Source organism: Epinephelus fuscoguttatus, linkage group LG14 (genome assembly GCF_011397635.1).
Source record: "Epinephelus fuscoguttatus linkage group LG14, E.fuscoguttatus.final_Chr_v1".
Classification (NCBI taxonomy): Eukaryota; Metazoa; Chordata; class Actinopteri; order Perciformes; family Serranidae; genus Epinephelus; species Epinephelus fuscoguttatus.
The window spans coordinates 405148-425042 of record NC_064765.1 but is presented as its reverse complement, the minus strand read 5'-3'; the positions used below and the strand labels follow the sequence as shown (position 1 = coordinate 425042).

Sequence of the window (19895 nt, the reverse complement as noted above, 5' to 3'; positions counted from 1 at the left end):
CAAGATTTTGGACGACATGCCATACTATGACTTTTTTTTCATGATTTTGGACAACATGCCATACTATGACGTCTTTTCAAGATTTTGCAAGACATACTATACTATGACATTTTGTCATGATTTTGCACGACATACTATAACGTTTCTTTTCAAGATTTTGGACGACATGTGTAACATGACGGGGTTTTGTCTTACTATACTATGACCTTTTTTTCGTGATTTTTGACATGCTGACGTTACTCTACTAGGCCGTTTTGTATGTCAAAACAAGTCGTACAACATAAAAATGAAAATAGTATTTTGTGGCATGAAAATATTTTTAAAAAAGTTTATGATGTAAAATCGTAGTAGTGTATGTGTTGAATATTTCATCGAAAATTGCGCTGGTGTAGTCCGTTTATATAAAATGTAAAAAAAAAAAAAAGTCAGGTTAGTCTAGCATGTTGTAAAAATGTAAAAACAATATTAATACGTTGACTGAAAGTCACGTGTTGTATTGGCACAAGAATAAAAGAACAATGTCTGTGAAGTCGACTTCTGTGATCTTTAATATTTGCTCCGTCCTGAAATGGAGTCTTTAAAAACAGCTGATGATGAAACAGACACGACTCACAGACTCAGGTCCTTCAGAGATTTTATTCCTCTTTAAGACAAAGACAAAAACAAGTTTCATTTTGCATAACAGTAGTACAGCAGCGGCCGAGGGTACAAAATGCTTTTTCATTTTTCAGTGTAAAAATAACTCTCCTCATACGTCTCACCTGTGCCGTTCTGTTGTAGTGCAAACGCTTCAAATCAAAGTTAGGCACATGATGGATACGATACGATCGCAGTTCAATTACACTTAAGTGCTGATGACAGTCATGTCATTCTGGATTCCTTTTTCTGAGCGTGTTCAACATGGCAGACTGAAGAAATTATGACAGCGGGAGGTTACAAGGTAAGCAGAGGGCAGTTTGACTTCCTGTTGGATGAAGCAGATAAAGAAAGACCTAGAGAAGATGGAGGTTACCTGTCGGCTGGTTTCACTAAGTGCAGCTGAGTTTAACACTAACTATAAGTCCAATGCAGGCGTGTGGTCCCAGCAACCATCACTACGTCTCCGTGCTTGATGCTTTAGCTTGGATCTGAATATGTGAGCAAGCGTTTAAGTGGCAACTTGACATCTTTCTACTTTAAGGAGAGGAAAAAAAAAAAAAAAAAAAAAACCTAGCTGAAAATAAAGTTTTCAGATTTACATATGTTACAAATAAAAAATAAATATCAGCTCTGTTTTTTTCATGGAGGCATTTTTCGGATTCATCAAGAAAATAACAGGTACAAAGAGCGCCCGTCCATCTGTCTCCTCCCACCAACACAGTGCAGCTTATATTCAAAGTGTAGCTCCGCCATCAGGACGCCAGCACGCCTCGGCGGATGATGTCGGACCCGTAGCGGCGACCCAGAGACGAGTCGCCCCTCAGCTGGTGCGAGTGGCATCGTTTCAAGCAGGGCTCCATGTCACCGTCGCCTGGTTTGGAGTCGGAGGCGTAGCTGTCGTTCTCTGTCCCCGTGCGGAGTCTGGTCCTGGGGAACGAAGGCTCCGGCGTGTTGGTCAGAGGCCTCAGCAGTGGCTTGCGGGGCTCCACCTCCTCCTGTTCCTTCACCGTCGCTGCCAGAGGCCTCACACTCCTTTTGGGGATCCTGAACTTCCCCCAGCTTCGAAGATGTCCGCCCACGTGTCTGCTGGTCGTATGTGAGCTGTTGGCCTGAGCTCTCCTCAGCCAGCCATTAGCTTTGGCGGTGACGGCAGCGGCAGAGTCTGAGACCTCGCTGGCTCTGCTGAGTTTAGTGTTGGTCGTCCCGTCCAGGGGGGCGGGGCTTCTTTTGGTCATTCCTTCATCAATGAAGTAGTCGTCAGTGTCAGAGTTCCTGATGTCGACCAGCCGGATGGAGACGGTCTTCTCCAGGTGTTTGGAGCCGAACCTGTTCTTCACCTGGCTGGGGAAGCTCACTGTCACATCGCTCCTCCTCTTTCTCTTTCTCTCGTCTTGTTCGTGGTTATTGTCTCGTTTCCGTCGGGCCAGCGCCTCATGTTCGGGCCCCGGGGCCTCCCTCCTGGGGCCCTTCCTGCTCTCCAGTTTGTGCAGCTTGACTGTGACCGTTTCCTGGACGACCTCTGGCTTCTTAAGCTCCGTGCTGATGTCAGAGCTGTGGAGTTTAGCGCTGTGGGCAGGCTCCCCCTCTTTAATTCGGGGCCCTTTACTGTCCTTGGTCTCCAGTGGTTTGCTCAGATTTTCCTTCCTGTGAGCGTGCGGCGAGTCCGACAGGCTTTTTCTTTTCTCCTGCTTCAAAGAGCTTCGTTTGGTTTTTAATCCAGAGTGAGTCCAGGAGGAGCGAGACTGCGAGCCCTGAGACGATAACCAGCCCACAGAGAAGAGCTTCTCCAGATCCTTCGCCGACGGATCACCTGGAACACACACAGGACACACACACACACATTCAGCACCACTTTCATGTTTTCATATCATCTGCATCATGTCATGATGACGGGATCTTATGATTCTGTAAAGGAGACTCTTCAGCTGCTGCACACATGAACAACACAGCTCCACGCCAACAGCTGACCACAGCTGAGTCCATCTCAGAGTCATTCAGTGAACTTTGGTTTAGTTTCTCACAAATTCAACCTCAGGGTCGGAAACATGCAGAGGTTTTTCAAAATTCTGGGTAATTGATAAAAGTTCCTGCGGTAGAAAAGGGGCTTATGTTAACACTATTAGCACTGTTGGCTCAATGCTAAAGGGATTTTGTGGCTAGAAATCCAGCTGCTCATTTATACATCTCGTACATACAAAAACAGATCCGTCTGTTTCAGATGCTGTAAACGTCACTGCCCTCGTACTTCCATGTGTCTTTAATGATGTCACAGACACAGCCTAGAGGGCGGAGTCAGAAGTTACAACCAACGAGGCGACGGTGGAGGAGGGTGTGATATTGTACCTTTGAACGGAGGCAGTGTTGTAGACAGTGGTGGTCTGTGACGTGTGGGCGGAGAATTGTTTTCCTTGTTTTACTGATTTGTTCTGTTCTGACATTATTAAATGTCTTCATCTTCTCCTACAGTCGTATCTCACCTGAACTACTCTACACTGCCTCCACCGTCTCTGGTGGCTCTCCTTCGTTTCACCTGTAAGCTCTCAGACAGTGTGCTCAGATACAGACGAAATGAAGGCAGAGTGCTGACAGAAGCTCTGCCTGTCTCTGAATCTGATGTGGAATCTGTGTGAAATGAGTCCTAACATGAACCGAACTCTACACTTTCCTCCATATGTATAATCTATTACAATAATCGGTCTGCAGACACGCAGCAGCTCTCAGAGTGAAGGAGTGACTGCTGACACTTCATGTATTAACCTTTAAACTACCACGCTGCTTCACGACGTCACGGCGCTCTGACACCACAGGCGGAGACATGAACTATGAAGCCACTTCAACTAACCAGGAAATCTTTTCACTATCTGTTTGACTAACCCGTCACACTGGCGTCTGATAACCGCTGCTACAGAGCTGGTTATGGACCAGTTCAATCCTATCCAGCCGGCATGTATGATGCTGACATGTTCTGTGGCGTTGCAGACTGACCTGAGAGCAGCTCGTGGTCGAGCAGTCGGACTTGGTGCTGGAAGATCTGTTCCTGGACTCTCCACAGCGAACGCTTCATCTTCTCCCTCCGAGTCACCATGTAGGTCAGGTTACGCACCTGAGGAGGAAGGTCAGAGGTCAGACGTTAGAGGTTAGATTATTTGATCTTCTCCTTTCTTTAAAGATATCCTTCATTTATAGTTTATTATTAAATGAGTGACAGAGACTCTTTATGTGTTACCGACAGACTGAACACACATGAGGAGGAACAGAGTTACTGTCACTTACACTCTGAATCAGTTTGTATATAATTGTAATGTGTCGTTAAACTAAGGAGTTCAGACAGACAGACAGACAGACAGCAGGTCGTCAGTGAGGTCATTACAGGAAACCTTCAGCTCTGGTGTGTGGTTATTGCTGAGCACATATATCAGTGATATCCTCAATGATTTCTTCATCTAAATCATGAACGTGTCTCTTAGACCCCATCCCAACTAGGCTACTTAAGGAGGTCTTTCCTTTAGTTAACACTCATATATTAGATATGATCAATATATCCTTATTAACAGGCTATGTACCACAGTCTTTTAAGGTAGCTGTAATTAAACCTCTACTAAAAAAGCCCACCCTGGATCCAGAGGTGTTAGCCAACTATAGACCAATATCTAATCTTCCCTTTATGTCAAAGATCCTTGAGAAAGTAGTCGCAGACCAGCTGTGTGATTTTCTCCATGATAATAATCTATTTGAGGAATTTCAGTCAGGATTTAGAGTGCATCATAGCACTGAGACAGCTCTAGTTAAAATTACAAATGACCTTCTGATTGCTTCAGACAAAGGACTCGTCTCTGTACTTGTTTTATTAGATCTTAGTGCGGCGTTTGACACAATTGACCATCAAATTCTACTGCAGAGACTGGATCACTTAATTGGCCTAAAAGGTTCTGCACTGAGCTGGTTTAAATCTTATTTATCTGATCGTTTTCAGTTTGTTCACGTTCATAATGAATCGTCCTTACGTACTAAAGTTTGTCTTGGAGTTCCACAAGGTTCTGTGCTCGGACCAATCCTGTTTACTCTATATATGCTTCCTTTAGGTAACATCATTAGAAATCACTCTATAAATTTCCATTGTTATGCGGATGATACTCAGTTGTATTTATCGATGAAGCCAGAAGAAAGTAATCAATTAACTAAACTCCATAACTGCCTTAAAGACATAAAAACTTGGATGAGCACCAATTTCCTGATGTTAAATTCAGACAAAACTGAAGTTATTGTTCTTGGCCCCAAACAACTCAGAGACTCTTTATCTGATGACATAGTTTCTCTAGATGGCATTGCTCTGGCCTCTAGCACTACCGTAAGAAACCTCGAGTAATATTTGATCAAGATTTGTCTTTTAATTCTCATTTAAAACAAACCTCACAGACTGCATTTTTTAATCTGTGTAATATTATAAAATTAGGCCTATCCTGACCAAAAGATGCAGAAAAATTGGTCCACGCTTTTGTTACCTCAAGGCTGGATTACTGTAACTCTCTATTATCAGGTAGCTCTAGTAAGTCCTTAAAAACTCTCCAGCTAATTCAGAATGCAGCAGCACGTGTACTAACAGGAACTAAGAAACGAGATCATATTTCTCCTGTTTTAGCTTCTCTGCACTGGCTCCTGTAAAATCCAGAATTGAATTTAAAATCCTACTGTTAACTTATAAAGCTCTAAATGGTCAAGCTCCGTCATATCTTAGAGAGCTCATAGTGCCTTATTATCCCACCAGAACACTGCGCTCTGAGAACGCAGGGTTACTCGTGGTCCCTAAAGTCTCCAAAAGTAGATCAGGAGCCAGAGCCTTCAGCTCTCAGGCTCCTCTCCTGTGGAATCATCTTCCTGTTACGGTCCGGGAGGCAGACACCGTCTCCACATTTAAGACTAGACTTAAGACTTTCCTCTTTGATAAAGCTTATAGTTAGGGCTGGCTCAGGCTTGCCCTGTACCAGCCCCTAGTTAGGCTGACTTAGGCCTAGTCTGCCGGAGGACCCCCCTATAATACACCGGGCACCTTCTCTCTCTCTCTCTCTCTCTCTCTCTCTCTCTCTCTCTCTCTCTCTCTCTCTCGTATCCTATTACTGCATCTTGCTAACTCGGCCATTCTGGATGTCACTAACTCGGCTTCTTCTCCGGAGCCTTTGTGCTCCACTGTCTCTCAGATTAACTCATATCACAGCGGTGCCTGGACAGCGTGACGTGTGTGGTTGTGCTGCTGCCGTGGTCCTGCCAGATGCCTCCTGCTGCTGCTGCTGCCATCATTAGTCATTAGTCATACTTCTTCTGTTATTATACACATATGACTATTGTCACACATGTATACTGCCAGGTATTAATACATACTTTCAACATATTGTACCACAGTAACCAGAACTATAACTATAATATTATTACTTTCAATAATGTTGTTGTAAGCTACTGTCATTACCTGCATCTCTCTCTCTCTCTCTCTCTCTCTCTCTCTCTCTCTGTGTCTCATTGTGTCATGTGGATTACTGTTAATTTATCATGTTGATCTGTTCTGTACGACATCTATTGCACGTCTGTCCGTCCTGGAAGAGGGATCCCTCCTCAGTTGCTCTTCCTGAGGTTTCTACCGTTTTTTCCCCGTTAAAGGGTTTTTTGGGGAGTTTTTCCTGATCAGCTGTGAGGGTCATAAGGACAGAGGGATGTCGTATGCTGTAAAGCCCTGTGAGGCAAATTGTGATTTGTGATATTGGGCTTTATAAATAAAATTGAATTGAATTGAAAATTGAATATATGATATTTATATCTTTACAGCTGTGACAGTTGAGAACACAACATGGATCAGATCTAAACTCATAAACTGTCTGTCTCTACTGTGGCTGCTGTGTCCTGAAGTCCCACAATGCTTTGTGTTGTCATGATCCTGTTGTCTGTTTTTTTACTTGTTGGTATTTATTTCTATTTTATGCTCTATAAGGACCTGTGTCCACATGTTCTCTGTGAAGAGCGGGTGAGAGCTGCTGCCTGGAGAAACAGCGCCGCACCCAGCCTTGCCTTTTTTGAGAGGCCGCTCAAAAAATCTCTGCACTTTTAAGAAAGGTGCCGCTGACATCACCGCTGCATTTTTAGCTCTGCTGCTGTCAAACTGTCACAGCAAAGACTGAACAGCTGATGTTTGGGAGCAAGTCAGCTGCAGGACGCCGAGTGCTGAGCTTTTATCGCCTCTTGTTTTCAAAGCTTAAAGTTAACTGTGTCAGCCCTCTGTTCGTGTAGCGTTACTTTAGCTACCAGGCTAACGCTGAGTTGACCTGAGTCGACCCTGAGTTGACCTGAGGTGACCTGAGTTGACCCTGAGTCGACCCTGAGTTGACCTGAGTTGACCTGAGTTGACCCTGAGTTGACCCTGAGTTGACCTGAGGTGACCTGAGGCGACCCTGAGGTGACCTGAGTTGACCCTGAGGTGACCCTGAGTCGACCCTGAGGTGACCTGAGTTGACCCTGAGGTGACCCTGAGTCGACCCTGAGGTGACCTGAGTTGACCTGAGGTGACCTGAGTTGACCTGAGGTGACCTGAGTTGACCCTGAGTCGACCCTGAGTTGACCTGAGGTGACCTGAGTTGACCTGAGTCGACCCTGAGGTGACCCTGAGTTGACCCTGAGTTGACCTGAGGTGACCCTGAGTTGACCCTGAGGTGACCTGAGGCGACCCTGAGGTGACCTGAGTTGACCCTGAGTTGACCCTGAGTCGACCCTGAGGTGACCTGAGTTGACCCTGAGGTGACCTGAGGTGACCCTGAGTCGACCCTGAGGTGACCTGAGTTGACCCTGAGTTGACCTGAGGTGACCCTGAGTCAACCCTGAGGTGACCTGAGGTGAGCCTGAGGTGACCTGAGGTGACCGAGTCGACCCTGAGGTGACCTGAGTTGACCCTGAGTTGACCTGAGGTGACCCTGAGTCGACCCTGAGGTGACCCTGAGTTGACCCTGAGTTGACCCTGAGGTGACCCTGAGTTGACCTGAGGTGACCCTGAGTTGACCCTGAGTTGACCTGAGGTGACCTTGAGTTGACCCTGAGGTGTGCTGAATACATCATTTCCTGTCTCTTGTGCTGCTGTAACTTGTGACTGAATCTACAAAGGATCAAACTTCTCTTCCTGCTGTCAGACTTTATTTAAAAGTATTTTCTTTGGTCACTCCCTCTTCCTGCTCCTCTTCCTGCTCCTCCTCCTGCTCCTCCTCCTTGTCTCTGCTGCTCTGTGAACTACAGGAAGTGAGGTAGTGACCTACCCTCTCCAGGTCCTGACGGAGGTGCGTGAAGAGCTGCAGGCGTCGCAGCAGCACCTCGTGCTCGCGGCGTGCCAGGCTGTCCTCCTCGTCCTTCTTGGGCGTGAGGAGCGGCTGGTTGAAGTTGGCTTTGCGTTTGAGTTTCCAGTACTGATACAGGAAGTCCACCACCTCTGGCGGCAGCTTCAGGTGACTTGCCACCTCCTCCACCTCCACAAACTGGTAGAAGTCCTCCTCCATCTCCTGCAGCTTCAGCTTACGGAGGCTGACCCTCTTCTCCTGCTGGCGGCTGGCGAGCGCCTCCAGATCGCTGGGCGTTCTGTCGATGTGCTGAGGAGCCACATAGGAGGATGAAGAGGAGGAGACGGCGTCTTCCTCCCCTCTGACTCTGCCTCTTCTCCGTCCCTTCTTGTCTCTGGCACTCTCCTTCTCCTCCTCGCCTCCCGAGTCTCTGTCTCTGGACTCGGCGCCATCCAGCCCAGAGTGTTTGGGGCAGTAGGACTTGAACTTGACCTCGTCGTCCTCGGTGAGGATGGTGTTCATTTCAAGGCTGGCGTGGAGGCCGCACGTCACGTGGAAGGCAGTCCGGCAGTTTTTGGCTGAGCACTGTGGCAGCAGACACACACTCAGTTAGTCACACCTTCATTCATTATACTTAATATTTATAATATCTCAATCTCTCAGCCGTCATCTCTATGATCAATCGTAACGTCCAATGACTGGAAATAATTTACAGCTGAAGAGTCTGCTAATACAACGATGACATCATGAACCGTTTGTACATATTGATTTTATATTTGTATCACATGTGATTAAACACTGGAGCTAAGAGCGAACATTCAGACATGGTGGTTTTATTTTTGCGTTGTTAGTCTCAGGTGTTCCCGTTAATAAAAAATAATAGTTAGTACAAAGTATAACCTTCTTCAAACAGACACTCTCTAGGGGCCGTCAAACGCCAGAGTTGGTGTGGTTAGGGATGTGCGCGGATTAAACGTCAGCCCCTTCGCTAGTCGGCACCAGAAATGTTGGTCGGTTAAACCACTTTGTGTTTTATTCATGTACGAGGCAGCTTAACTGTCATACAGCCGCCCGCCACTAGTGGGTGCTACAGCGCTGTCAGACAGCACACTGGTAATGCTCCAGTAGACTGGAGCTTTCAACTGGAGAGACGTCCTCTCTTAAACCAGCACAGTTTGATCTAGAAAATGAATTCAGCAGCAATGAATCTTTTTTGAGACGTTATGTTATTTGTTAACTTCAAGAGTTGTTGTCAGATAATGTGCTGGTTCACATTCATACTGCACACAGCAACATGCCTCTTCATCATAACTTACATGTTGTTTTATTAACTTTAAAGTGAAGTGCATCATTTCTGACAGATAATCTGCAGGGTTCAATGTGCCCCACATTTCAGAGGCACTTTATTTATTTCAGATGTTATTTCAGTGGTTAACTTTTGACTAAGTTGCATCATGTTCACGTTCATACGGCACGGCACAAAGTGTCTCGTACTTCAGCAGCATTTAAAATCCAACATGGTTGTTGAAGATTGTGATTAAAGGCTTCAGAGGGCTCTGAATGTGCTCAATGTGTTTCGGACAATGTTTCAAACACTTCATAATAAACTGTGATAAATGCTGACTGTTGTGTTTTCCTTTTTTAGACTCGTCGACTCGTCTCAATCCTCAGTGTCACTCCTGCACTCTCCTCCCTCCATCATTCTCCTCTCCTCTCTCCATCACTCTCCTCTCCTCCCTCCATCATTCTCCTCTCCTCTCTCCATCACTCTCCTCTCCTCTCCTCCCTCCATCAATCTCCTCTCCTCTCTCCATCACTCTCCTCTCCTCCCTCCATCAATCTCCTCTCCTCCCTCCATCACTCTCCTCTCCTCCCTCCACCAATCTCCTCTCCTCTCTCCATCACTCTCCTCTCCTCTCCTCTCCTCCCCTCCCTCCATCACTTTCCTCTCCTCCACCCTGGGGGTTTTCCTAACACGCTGGGTGAAGCATTGCTCGTCACGTCTCATTAGACGCCGTGGCGGCGGTGAAAGGTGAGCGGCGACTCTACCTGTATACACGCTCCAGTCTTCTCTTTACACAGGCAGCAGATCAGAGCCCATCTGTTACTGGGGATGTGCGACACGTTGGTGATCGGCTCCATCTTCTCTGGATTCCCGATGCTCACCTGCACAAACACATTCATATTGATGCTCCAGCAGAAATCAAACCTCCAGAGTCTCTGCGTCTTTCATGAGTAATAAAATAAGACATTTTATTATAAATGAAACATTTTGCTGATAAAGTTTGTGTAAAAACTAAAGCAGAGACTGAGCACTGCTTCTCTACTCAAACCAACGAGTCTCTCTTTTGGAATTAACCTAAATAAAACTAAGATTCTTCGTTCAGTTGCACTTTATATTGTATGATTCTAGCATCACAGTGCACCTTCAGACTGGTGCAGCGCTGACACTTAAGTTGTGTGTCGTACAAAACTGTGAAAACATGTCGTCAGGTCTGAGGAATGAATGATGAGTCATCACAACATCTCTTCACTCTGCTCATTATACACATTTTATATATATATATATATATATATATATATATATACATATATATATGGTTTATTGACGAGCTGAGGCTGTACAGATTATGTCAAGTATTTGAAGATACTTTACGAAATGACATCACAATAAGTATATAAACACCAGTGTGGGCGCTGACGGAGCTCAGACACCGAAGGGTTAACTTCATGTTCTTGTTCAGACTCTGGAGACAAACTCAAACAGCTTCTGTCTGCATGTTGTATTTTATACAGTAAAATGATGCGTTCACAGACAGAGGGAAGAACGACTTCTCTGATTATTGATTCTTTATTCCCGCTGATGGATCATCTGTCACAGCTGCTCAGTGACTTATTTACCAGAATCAGGTCAGTATCAGTCATAACATCTGAGATTAAAGCTGTTCTTTAACCAGGAGTGACCTTTGACCTATTTATCACAGGGTCACACAGAGGACAGGAAGAATTCAGGACAAACAGGAAGTGACACGTATCTAAACACAAACTGTTTGTTGTAATAAACTGTGGAGAGGAGGAGTTTATCGTCACCTCTGGAATCCACAAGGCACAGCTGACGTGGACCCACTTGGTTCCACTTCTGGTCGGCTTCATGGCTCCGCCCTTCTTGGGACACAACTGGCACTTTGGCAGGATGCCAAGGGCGCAGATCCGACACAGCCAGCTGCCCTTTGGGACCTTCTGGATGCCGTAACACGCCTGGACACACACACACACACACACACACACACACACACACACAGAGGACGAGTTAGCTTCAGACAGCAGGAGGATGAAGGTACAGCACACACGTGTGTGTGTGTCAGATAAAGCTACAGCTACATCTGATCCGACAGGTGAGAGGAGTCGTTTTCATTTTCACCACAGTGACGCCGCGACCTTCATCACTCAGACACGTCAGGTCAGTTCAGATGTTTCAGATTTCACTCTTCACATCTTTTTATAAAACACATCTGTGGGACTCGTTTGTGCTTCTGTCTGAACTCACAGATTCCATATTTTACAGTGAAAGTCTGATTTTAATCATTAAAATACGTATTGGTTCTTTGTTGTTGATGTACGGTGAGTTAAAGGTGCGTTGACCTCTGACCTGGTGAACGCAGATGTTGCACTTGTCACAGAACACCATCTCGTTGTTGTCCTCGCCGTCAGGTGACTGGCACACGTCACACACCACGTCCTCATCGTACTCGATGCCCAGCCCCTCCTCCGTCTCCATGGCGTGCGTCATGTTTTCGTGGCAGCAGCGCTCAAACTCCTCCATCACCCGCTCCATGGTGATCTCGTCCAGCAGCGGCGAGGCTGGAAAAACAAGAAGTACAAATTTTCCTGATTTTATTGTCACCAAGTCTCTTCTGATGTCATGAAAACAGTTTCATCATCTCACCACTTATTAAACTGCTGTTTATTTAAAACACTCATTTCTTTCTGCTGCCATTTTGGATTTAACCCTTTCCTATCCAACATGTGTAATTAGAGGTCTGACTGTGAGGTTTACTCAGTGAGTCATCTCACCACGAAGAGAGTTTAACTGGCGACAACAACGAGCATCTAAACACAGACGTGGTCACAGAAACCTAAAATAAAAACTCTCCCCATGAACCCTGAGAACCAAAAACTCTGATGTAAAGACAGACTGCAGCCTGACGAGGAGACGGAGCGAAGCTGAGACGGGAAGACAAATGATTTGTTCTCTGACTGTAAACCAGAGATGATCATTAAAGTTCATCTGAAATACTAATAACAGGTTTTAAATCAAAAGGATGTGTCTGAGTGAAGCGTCTCACACAAGCTCTGAATGGACAGAAATACTTCAGGATGTTTATGTTTTCAGCTTGTCTCTAAAAATGTGATAAATATTGGGAAAAAACAAAAATCTGATTTGACTTTGAAGTGATTTTTTAATTTCTATATTTATTTCATTTTCTTCCCTTCAGTGTTCAGACACACAGAACGAACTGTAGCTGATGAATGAGTGAAGATTTCTCCCTCTGGCTCTCCATGAATCAAAGTCACGTTACAGAAGATGGCGGCGCGTGTGGACGCAGTAGCTCATGGTTCTCTGTCACAGTGCCTGACTTACAGTCTCTTTTCCTGGACCGTCACACCTCATGAACTGTCCTGACTGTCATTCCCAGTCTGGGTGACATCGTAACAACACCTGCCTCTTATTATTGATTATTACTTATTCATTCTGATGTGTTGGTGATGTGATGAGGGTAGTGTCACTGTGTCCCGTGTAGCTTTGACATGTCGTTGGTACAATGACAATAAAGGAGGAGAAAAGAGGACACGTTAGTCCTGACGCCACAGCGTGACCTCACTCGTGTGCAGCATTTCACCTGTGAGGTCCCTGATGTCCTTGGTTTTGTCTGCTTTTATTTTTCTATATAAAAACCCATCAGGCTTTATAATTCTTTGACATATAATAGATGAGTTGACAGATAACTGAATTTCCCCTTGAGCATGAATAAAGTTATTATTCTTAAATAATAAAAGCATCAAATACAAGTGATGTGGTTCATTACATGACAGGATGTTGTTAACTTCACAATAAGCCACCAAATAATGTTGATTCGATTCAACTGAGGAGTCTAAAATCAACACAAGACGATGTCCGTAAATATGTTGTCGTCTTTTTCTTGGCCGTCAGATTAAAGTTTGAATGTTTAAGAAGGAGGTGTGTTTGATGTGGTGACACCGACGTGTCATGGGAATAAAGGTGGGTGTTAAAGATGATGATGATGATGATGATATCGATGGTTTCACTTTGTGTCGGTGACATATTTAAATCAGTCCAGATCGATGTGTGGTGCACCCCTAATCATCACCGTCAGTCTGACCCTCTGCTCTGTGACTCACCCATCTCTGAAAACTCCTCGTTGGCGATCTGCAGCCAGGCCACGTCCTCCTCGTTCAGGTCGTAGCGGCACATCCCATCAGCCAGCGTTCGGATGTCCACGTAGCCCAGCGCCTCGGTGCCCGACGTACGGATCAACTTCTTTGGTCTGACGAACATGACCTCCTTCCCCTTCTCTGCCAAAACCCTGCAGGGGACAGTCACCTTAGTTTGTGCTGCGTTCACAGGGTTAGGGTTAAATGTTAGCACACACGTGGACGTCATCACATGAAGGAGACAGTTTCTGTGCTCTGACAGTTTTTATCACTCAAACAACAAATGAGACAAATTGTGTGTGTGTGTGTGTGTGTTCCAGCAGCAGGTCACAGACACACTCTTTGTAATGACACCAGGGGGCAGAGTTTTCACCTGACACGTCCAAATAACACTGAGCATGTTTCTGTTGGTGGGTAAACAGTGCAAGCTGGAGGCAACACATGCCACGACTCGTGTAAATACAGCTTTGGTGTTTAATCTTTCTCTAACTTTGTCCTTGATGTATCGCAAACTGTCCGACTGAGAGCCGTTTAAATTTAAATTAAACTGCAGCTCTGTAAGCCTCCTGTCACTTTAATCTGAGCGGTGACGTCTCTGCACAGAGGGGTGACGTCTCACTCAGGGACACACAGGATCACACATGGCGCTCTCTTCTGTCCTACCTGGCGACGGGCTGCGGGATGGACTGAGGGCTGACGGGAACCTGGACGCCCTTCTCCCACTCCTGCCTCCACGGGTCGGCGAGGACGTAGTAGTCCTCTGGGTTCAGCTGGTGCGAGTCGTGCACCTTCATGGCGGTGATCAGGTCGGTCCTGAAAACCTGCAGCATGAAAACCAGAGTCAGAGTGAGTCAGTGTGACGTGCAGCGGGGACACGTTTGGATTTGAAACCTCCTCTGAATCTTCCGAGCAAATATTCACCAGTGAAAAAGCAGAATGAGAACAAATGTAACTCTGCAGATGTTCTCATCTTACAGGCGCTGACACATCAATCTGCTCTTCGCTTAATGTCTATTTGTGCAATGAATTTTGGCAACAATTAAATCGTAGGCAACTGGACTTTGATTTTCCAGTTGCCTACGATTTAATTGTTGCCAAAATGGAATTGACCTGGATAAATGAGAATATCCACAGATTTGTGCACTGATTTTATTTCATGTCTATTTTATTCTACTCTACTCTAGATCAATGATGTCATCAAGCTCATATAAGCTCTATAACGTTCAGGGTTCAGTGTGTGTGTGTCTGTGTATCTGTGTCTGCACTGCTTTAAAAAAAACAATCACAGAAACTGGCCAATCAGGATCCAGCTGAGGCCTGAGTCATTGTTTTGTTTTGATCTGATTGGCTGCTGATGGGAGGGCGTGTACAGAGGCCTGCAGGGGCCAAGTCCACAGACTGTACAGGAGATAAGAGCAGCCCACAGAGCCAGAGCACAACCTGCGACATGGTGTCAGCTCATCTCACAAACACTTGAATCACATCTATTAAACATTATTCATTTATGTTTTTACAGTTGGTTTTTCCCCAAAGATCCAAAACAAAAATAATACTAATGAAACAATGAATAACAACACAATCAGAGCATCGGTCCATGAATTAATACGTCCACTGAGAGAAATTAATTCATTATTTTAATGAATGTTTTCAGTCGTTTTTTTAGCAGATATTAATAACATTTGCTGGTTCTGCTTCCTATATGTGAGAATTTGCTGATTTTGAATGTATATTTAATGTTAATATTACGTATAAATTATATTTTGAATGTATATATTTATTCAACATACGATACACATAACTCTACATACTTATTATGTTTATTCTTATTCTAGTTTTTATCCTACTGACGTGTTTACTGCAGTGAACATGACAGAATAATATATATTTTATATTTCTGACTTGTAACACTGGTTTAATGGAGCATATATTACTATACTCTGACACACTTAATATCTGAAGTACTGCTGTCAAACACTGTCACTGCTGTCACTGTTATTGAATTTATGACTTTATATTTACATACTTCTGTTTCATACTCTTACTTCTCATAATTCTCTGTTCTTCACATCAGAGCGGCTGTAACCGATCAGTTTCCCTTCAGGGATCAATAAAGTATTTCTGATTCCGCGTCACTGATGACAACGACTGAAGAGTTTTGGTCTGTTGGACGTAAGAAGCTTTTAAAAGACGTCACTTTGGGAAACTCTCATCAGCATTTTGATTTTTTTCATCAACATTTTACAGACTAAACTATTAATTGTGGAAATAATTGTTAGTTTCAGGCCTGAACGTGAGAGCAGAAGATAATTCATCAACTCAGTACATTATTTATTTAAGCTATGATCGTTTTAATGAGCAGAGTGAAGTTGTGATGGATTCATTCATTCATTCCTCTGACACGATAATTAGGTTTCACACAGTTTTGCACGACACACGAGCAGGTGAGATGAGGTGGCAGCCTACATGGAGTTCAGATCCTTTGGAGGTTTGATGGTGGTGGAAGGAGCATGCTAACATGTTTCCTAACCTGCTTCATGTGAGGGACTGGAGCCTGGGGGGGTTTGATCATGGGTGTGGGTCACAGGCCTTTTATTAACGGGTGCAGCTTTGACTGAAATATGATGACAGGTAACGGGTCGGTTCTGGTGCTGAGCTTTATGGGTGTGGGCGGGTTTTCAGAAATGGACCTTGTGCAGGTTGAGACGCACGTACCTCAGAGGGTTTCTGTCCGGTCCCTCTCCTGTGCTGTGATGAATGTTGGGACCAGCAGGTAGAGTTACCTGAGGAAGAAACACAACAGGCTCTTAAACATCTGATTTCTTCTTCATCTGTTTCTGCTGCTACTTCAGAAACATATGAATTCTCCCCCCACCCCCAGGAGGAACTACAAATACATGTGTGGCTCATTTGTATAGTCAAAATGGTGCACCTGACATTTTCTGTTTTCTGTTTCATGTCTTTGCTCGTCACTGATTTGACTTTGGGCTGATTGTAAAGTTACTGACAGCAGCAGCAGTCGTTCAATGACTCCATGTCAGAGCTCAGAGTCCTGAAGCATCACTTTATTCATCAACTGTTTGTCTCACAAACCCTAAATCAGACCTGAGCTCAGACAGCTCAGAGTTTTTATACCAGACTGGATGATAAGAAGATCCAAACCATCTCTATACGACATGGTAAAACCCCGCCCATCTGACACTCTGTGGAGGATGAAAGAAATGGAACAAAGCTGTTGACTGGTGTCAGATCTGGGCCCGTCTGTCTGACCTGCAGGAATGTCTTTAAAGGTCCAAGTGTCCCTACTCTGTCGCCTGTCTCTCAGACTGTAGACCCTCTTTTTCCTTTCCTTAATCTTTGTCCATCTGCCGCTCGCCTTTCCTTTTCTCTGTCTGGGTTTCCTTCCTGAACATGGAGCACACATTTACTGACACTGAGAACAAAGACACACTTTCTGACACAGAAACTGATGATGTGACACTGAAACACTGAAACATCAACGTAATGTAATAATCATATTCCAACCAAAGTGATATTTGGTGGTTATTTCAGGGAGACAGTTGACGTTTCCTCTGCTGCAGCTTTCACTTGTACAAATTGAGGAAGGTGGCACAAGTTGTGCTCGACCTCATTCAGCTCTATATTTGGACGGAGTACAAGTGAGTCAGCAGAGACAATATTTTGCTTACTTCCATTGTCGGAGTCATCGCTGCTGCTGGGGTGCCTGCTTCTCTTCATTGTCGTCTGTCTGCAGAGCTCCGGCGTGAGGACACTAAACACAAAGCAGATAGGAGGTCAGCCCACAGCTCACAACAACAACAACAACAACAATAAAAGTTTGGGAGGAATATTTAAAAAGTCCGGCTCAGAGACAGGATTTTACAGGACAGTGAAGAAGAGTACGATGAATTCCTTCAGGAGCCTGCGATCGATATGACGCGATATCATATGCCCATCTAACACAATCATTTACATCAACTCACAAAAACAACTAGAATATGATTTGACCATTCGATTTCTGAGCTCTGTCTGTTGTTTGAGCGGAGGCGCGCTTGCCCAGAAATGGTGACACAGACGTGCTATGTGAATTTCAAAATAAATGTGTATCTTTAAGATGAAATATGGATCGATGTTTTCGTTTTGCATCGATATAATCGGATCGTTAATCAATGAATCGATGTATCGATGTGGATCGATGTATCGTTACACCCCTAATGACAGCACATTAAAGTAACTGGTGACCAGTCAAATAGTGATGACAGGAACATTAATTGTTTAACTGAACAACATAATCATCAGATACTGCAGATGTATTTTCACTGTCACATCCAGAATCTGGTAAAATCTACAATCAACTTTAAAGTTAATTTGATAAATAAGTTCATTTACAATCACAATTCATTTGTAATTCCTGAAATGTTTGGAGATGCTGTTTCAACACAGTCAAGACGCGATCCTTAATATTCTCTTGAACAATATACACCAGCCACAACTTCCTCCTGACCGTGGCTCTGTGCGTGATCATACTTGTTTTAGCGTTCAGTAGCAAGAACCTTTTTTCTGTTGCATATCATGTCAATAACTGTGATGAGCAAAAGTAGAGAATAACCTTTGACAGAACATCTTTAATGATGGTGTCACCAGTACATTTATAACAAAGTTTAACAAAGCGCTGGTGAGTCTCTGCCTCACAGTCAGCTCAGCTCAGCTCAGCCTGTCATCACATCTTTGACATCAGTCCTGTGAGAGCATGGTGACGTGCAGCGTGCTGCTTTGTTTAGAGCCACTGCTAATTTGTTTTCCTCATTTAATGAAGCATTTAACCAAATCACAAAACAGTAATGGAAACGTGACAGAGCTAATGCATGCAGAGTGTGTGTTTTTATCCTCTGTTCCTGTGTGTGTCTGGATATGTTGTGTGGTAAGCTGCAGGGTGCCTGAAAGTATCAGTGTCCCTGCAGCTCCTGGAGGTGAATCATGAGGCACCTGAGGAGATGCATCGTGTCTCTAATCAAACCTTGATTATAAACACCAGAGTTACACAGTAGTAAAACCTGCTCAGTGCTGCAGCTGCAGATGTGACAGCACAGCAGCCTGTTAGATGAGGATGAGTACATACCACAGTCACTGATGATGATGATGATGATGATGACAACAGGCAACACAGACAGCCAACACCATCAGGAACACTAAAACCTGCGGACAGGTGGAAATATCTCAGGCTGTGTAGCAGGATGCACGGGGGGAAGGTGCTAACCCTAACTAGCAGGCTAGGCTAACAGCAGCTTAGCCCCGGTTTGAGTGTGACGCCCCTTTTTCCAGCAAACACGCACCACAACGTATCGGCTAACTAGCTAGCGGCTAACTGTAGCTAGCGGCTAACTGTAGCTAGCAGGCTAACGCAGCTAGTGTTTACTGTTGCCCCGGCAACACAGCGACACACGCAGGACGCTATTACTGTGTTTTTACGATGTGATTGCAGCTAGCTCTAAATCAGACCACACAGCGGTGCATTTTTTAAATCACACTGAAAATGCTGGCCGGCTAACGTTAGCCGGAGCTAATCTTCCCACCGCCGTTACGCAACGTGCGGGCCCACCCACACCCGGCGCCTCCGGTGCAAATGTTGTTCATGATAAGACTTTTCAAAATGCTCCGGTACGCCCGTTGGCTTCATTAGCATCCCGCAGAGCGAGACACTGGTTCATAGCAGCAGGTTTACACTTCAATATGCAGCGTTTTCTACCGGCAGGTGTGCACGGTGAATTCAGCTGACGTTAGCTCGTTAGCAGGAGGCTACTCTCCTCCTGTGTAATGTGGTTGGCATTAGCTTTAGCTCGTGTTGCTAACATAACGTTGCTTGTATGGCGCCCCCTCATTAAACAGCTAACTGTCAAAGGTTAAGGGTCAGTAATAGAACCAAACTAACTCCCTGCCATCGACACGTTATTGATCTGTGATTATTAATTAAGAAACAGTCGGTGTGTGAGCGGAGTGTGTTGGTGGGCAGCGGGGCTCAGTGTGGAGGGTTTACCACAGGTTAATCTTTGGCGCCATTTTAAATGACGATGTTTCGTAGCGGGCTGCTGCTGCTGCCTCCATACTGCTCACACACTAACTACACTTATATTCATTTAAACTACACACTCTGCATTATAACCACATGAATCAGAGCCCCGGAGGACCGAAAACAAACGGTAGGGTACATACAGAGCACGTCAGGCCGAGGAGAGCCGGGCTTTGGGTCTCAAGTGAAGCGCAGTTTGAGCTCAGAGTTCCGCTTGACCCGCATTCCACATACACAAACACAGCGGAGCTGAGAGCGAGCTGCGGCCGGGAGGAGGGGACCCTGCCCGGGCTGCAGCTGCGCCTCTGCGCCGCTGGAGGGGGCCGGAAACACCGCTCAGCAACCAACTGGTCCATCATACTGGACCGTCCTGTATATGATGGGCCAGTATACTGGTCCTGTATACTGGCCCATCATACTGGCCCATCATACTG

At 45.1% G+C, this 19895-nt stretch overlaps 1 protein-coding gene across 2 annotated transcripts; it reads right to left on the bottom strand.

The window, feature by feature from the left end:
- Positions 1–617: 617 nt before the first annotated feature.
- Positions 618–19766, bottom strand: jade1 (jade family PHD finger 1). 2 transcript variants are annotated; one of them, XM_049595779.1, is made up of 12 exons: positions 19605–19765; positions 18514–18590; positions 17084–17166; positions 16110–16177; positions 14061–14218; positions 13365–13549; positions 11593–11804; positions 11034–11201; positions 9993–10109; positions 7926–8528; positions 3625–3742; positions 618–2449 (listed from the first exon to the last, which is right to left on the bottom strand). In XM_049595779.1, exons 3-12 carry the CDS (start codon positions 17130–17132, stop codon positions 1392–1394), a joined length of 2736 nt encoding a protein of 911 aa, XP_049451736.1. In that variant the 5' UTR covers positions 17133–17166; positions 18514–18590; positions 19605–19765; the 3' UTR covers positions 618–1391. The 2 variants fall into 2 exon arrangements, with proteins under 2 accessions (XP_049451736.1, XP_049451737.1); XM_049595780.1 differs by lacking the exon at positions 18514–18590 and having other exon boundaries at positions 19605–19766.
- Between the last annotated feature and the right edge of the window lie 129 nt (positions 19767–19895).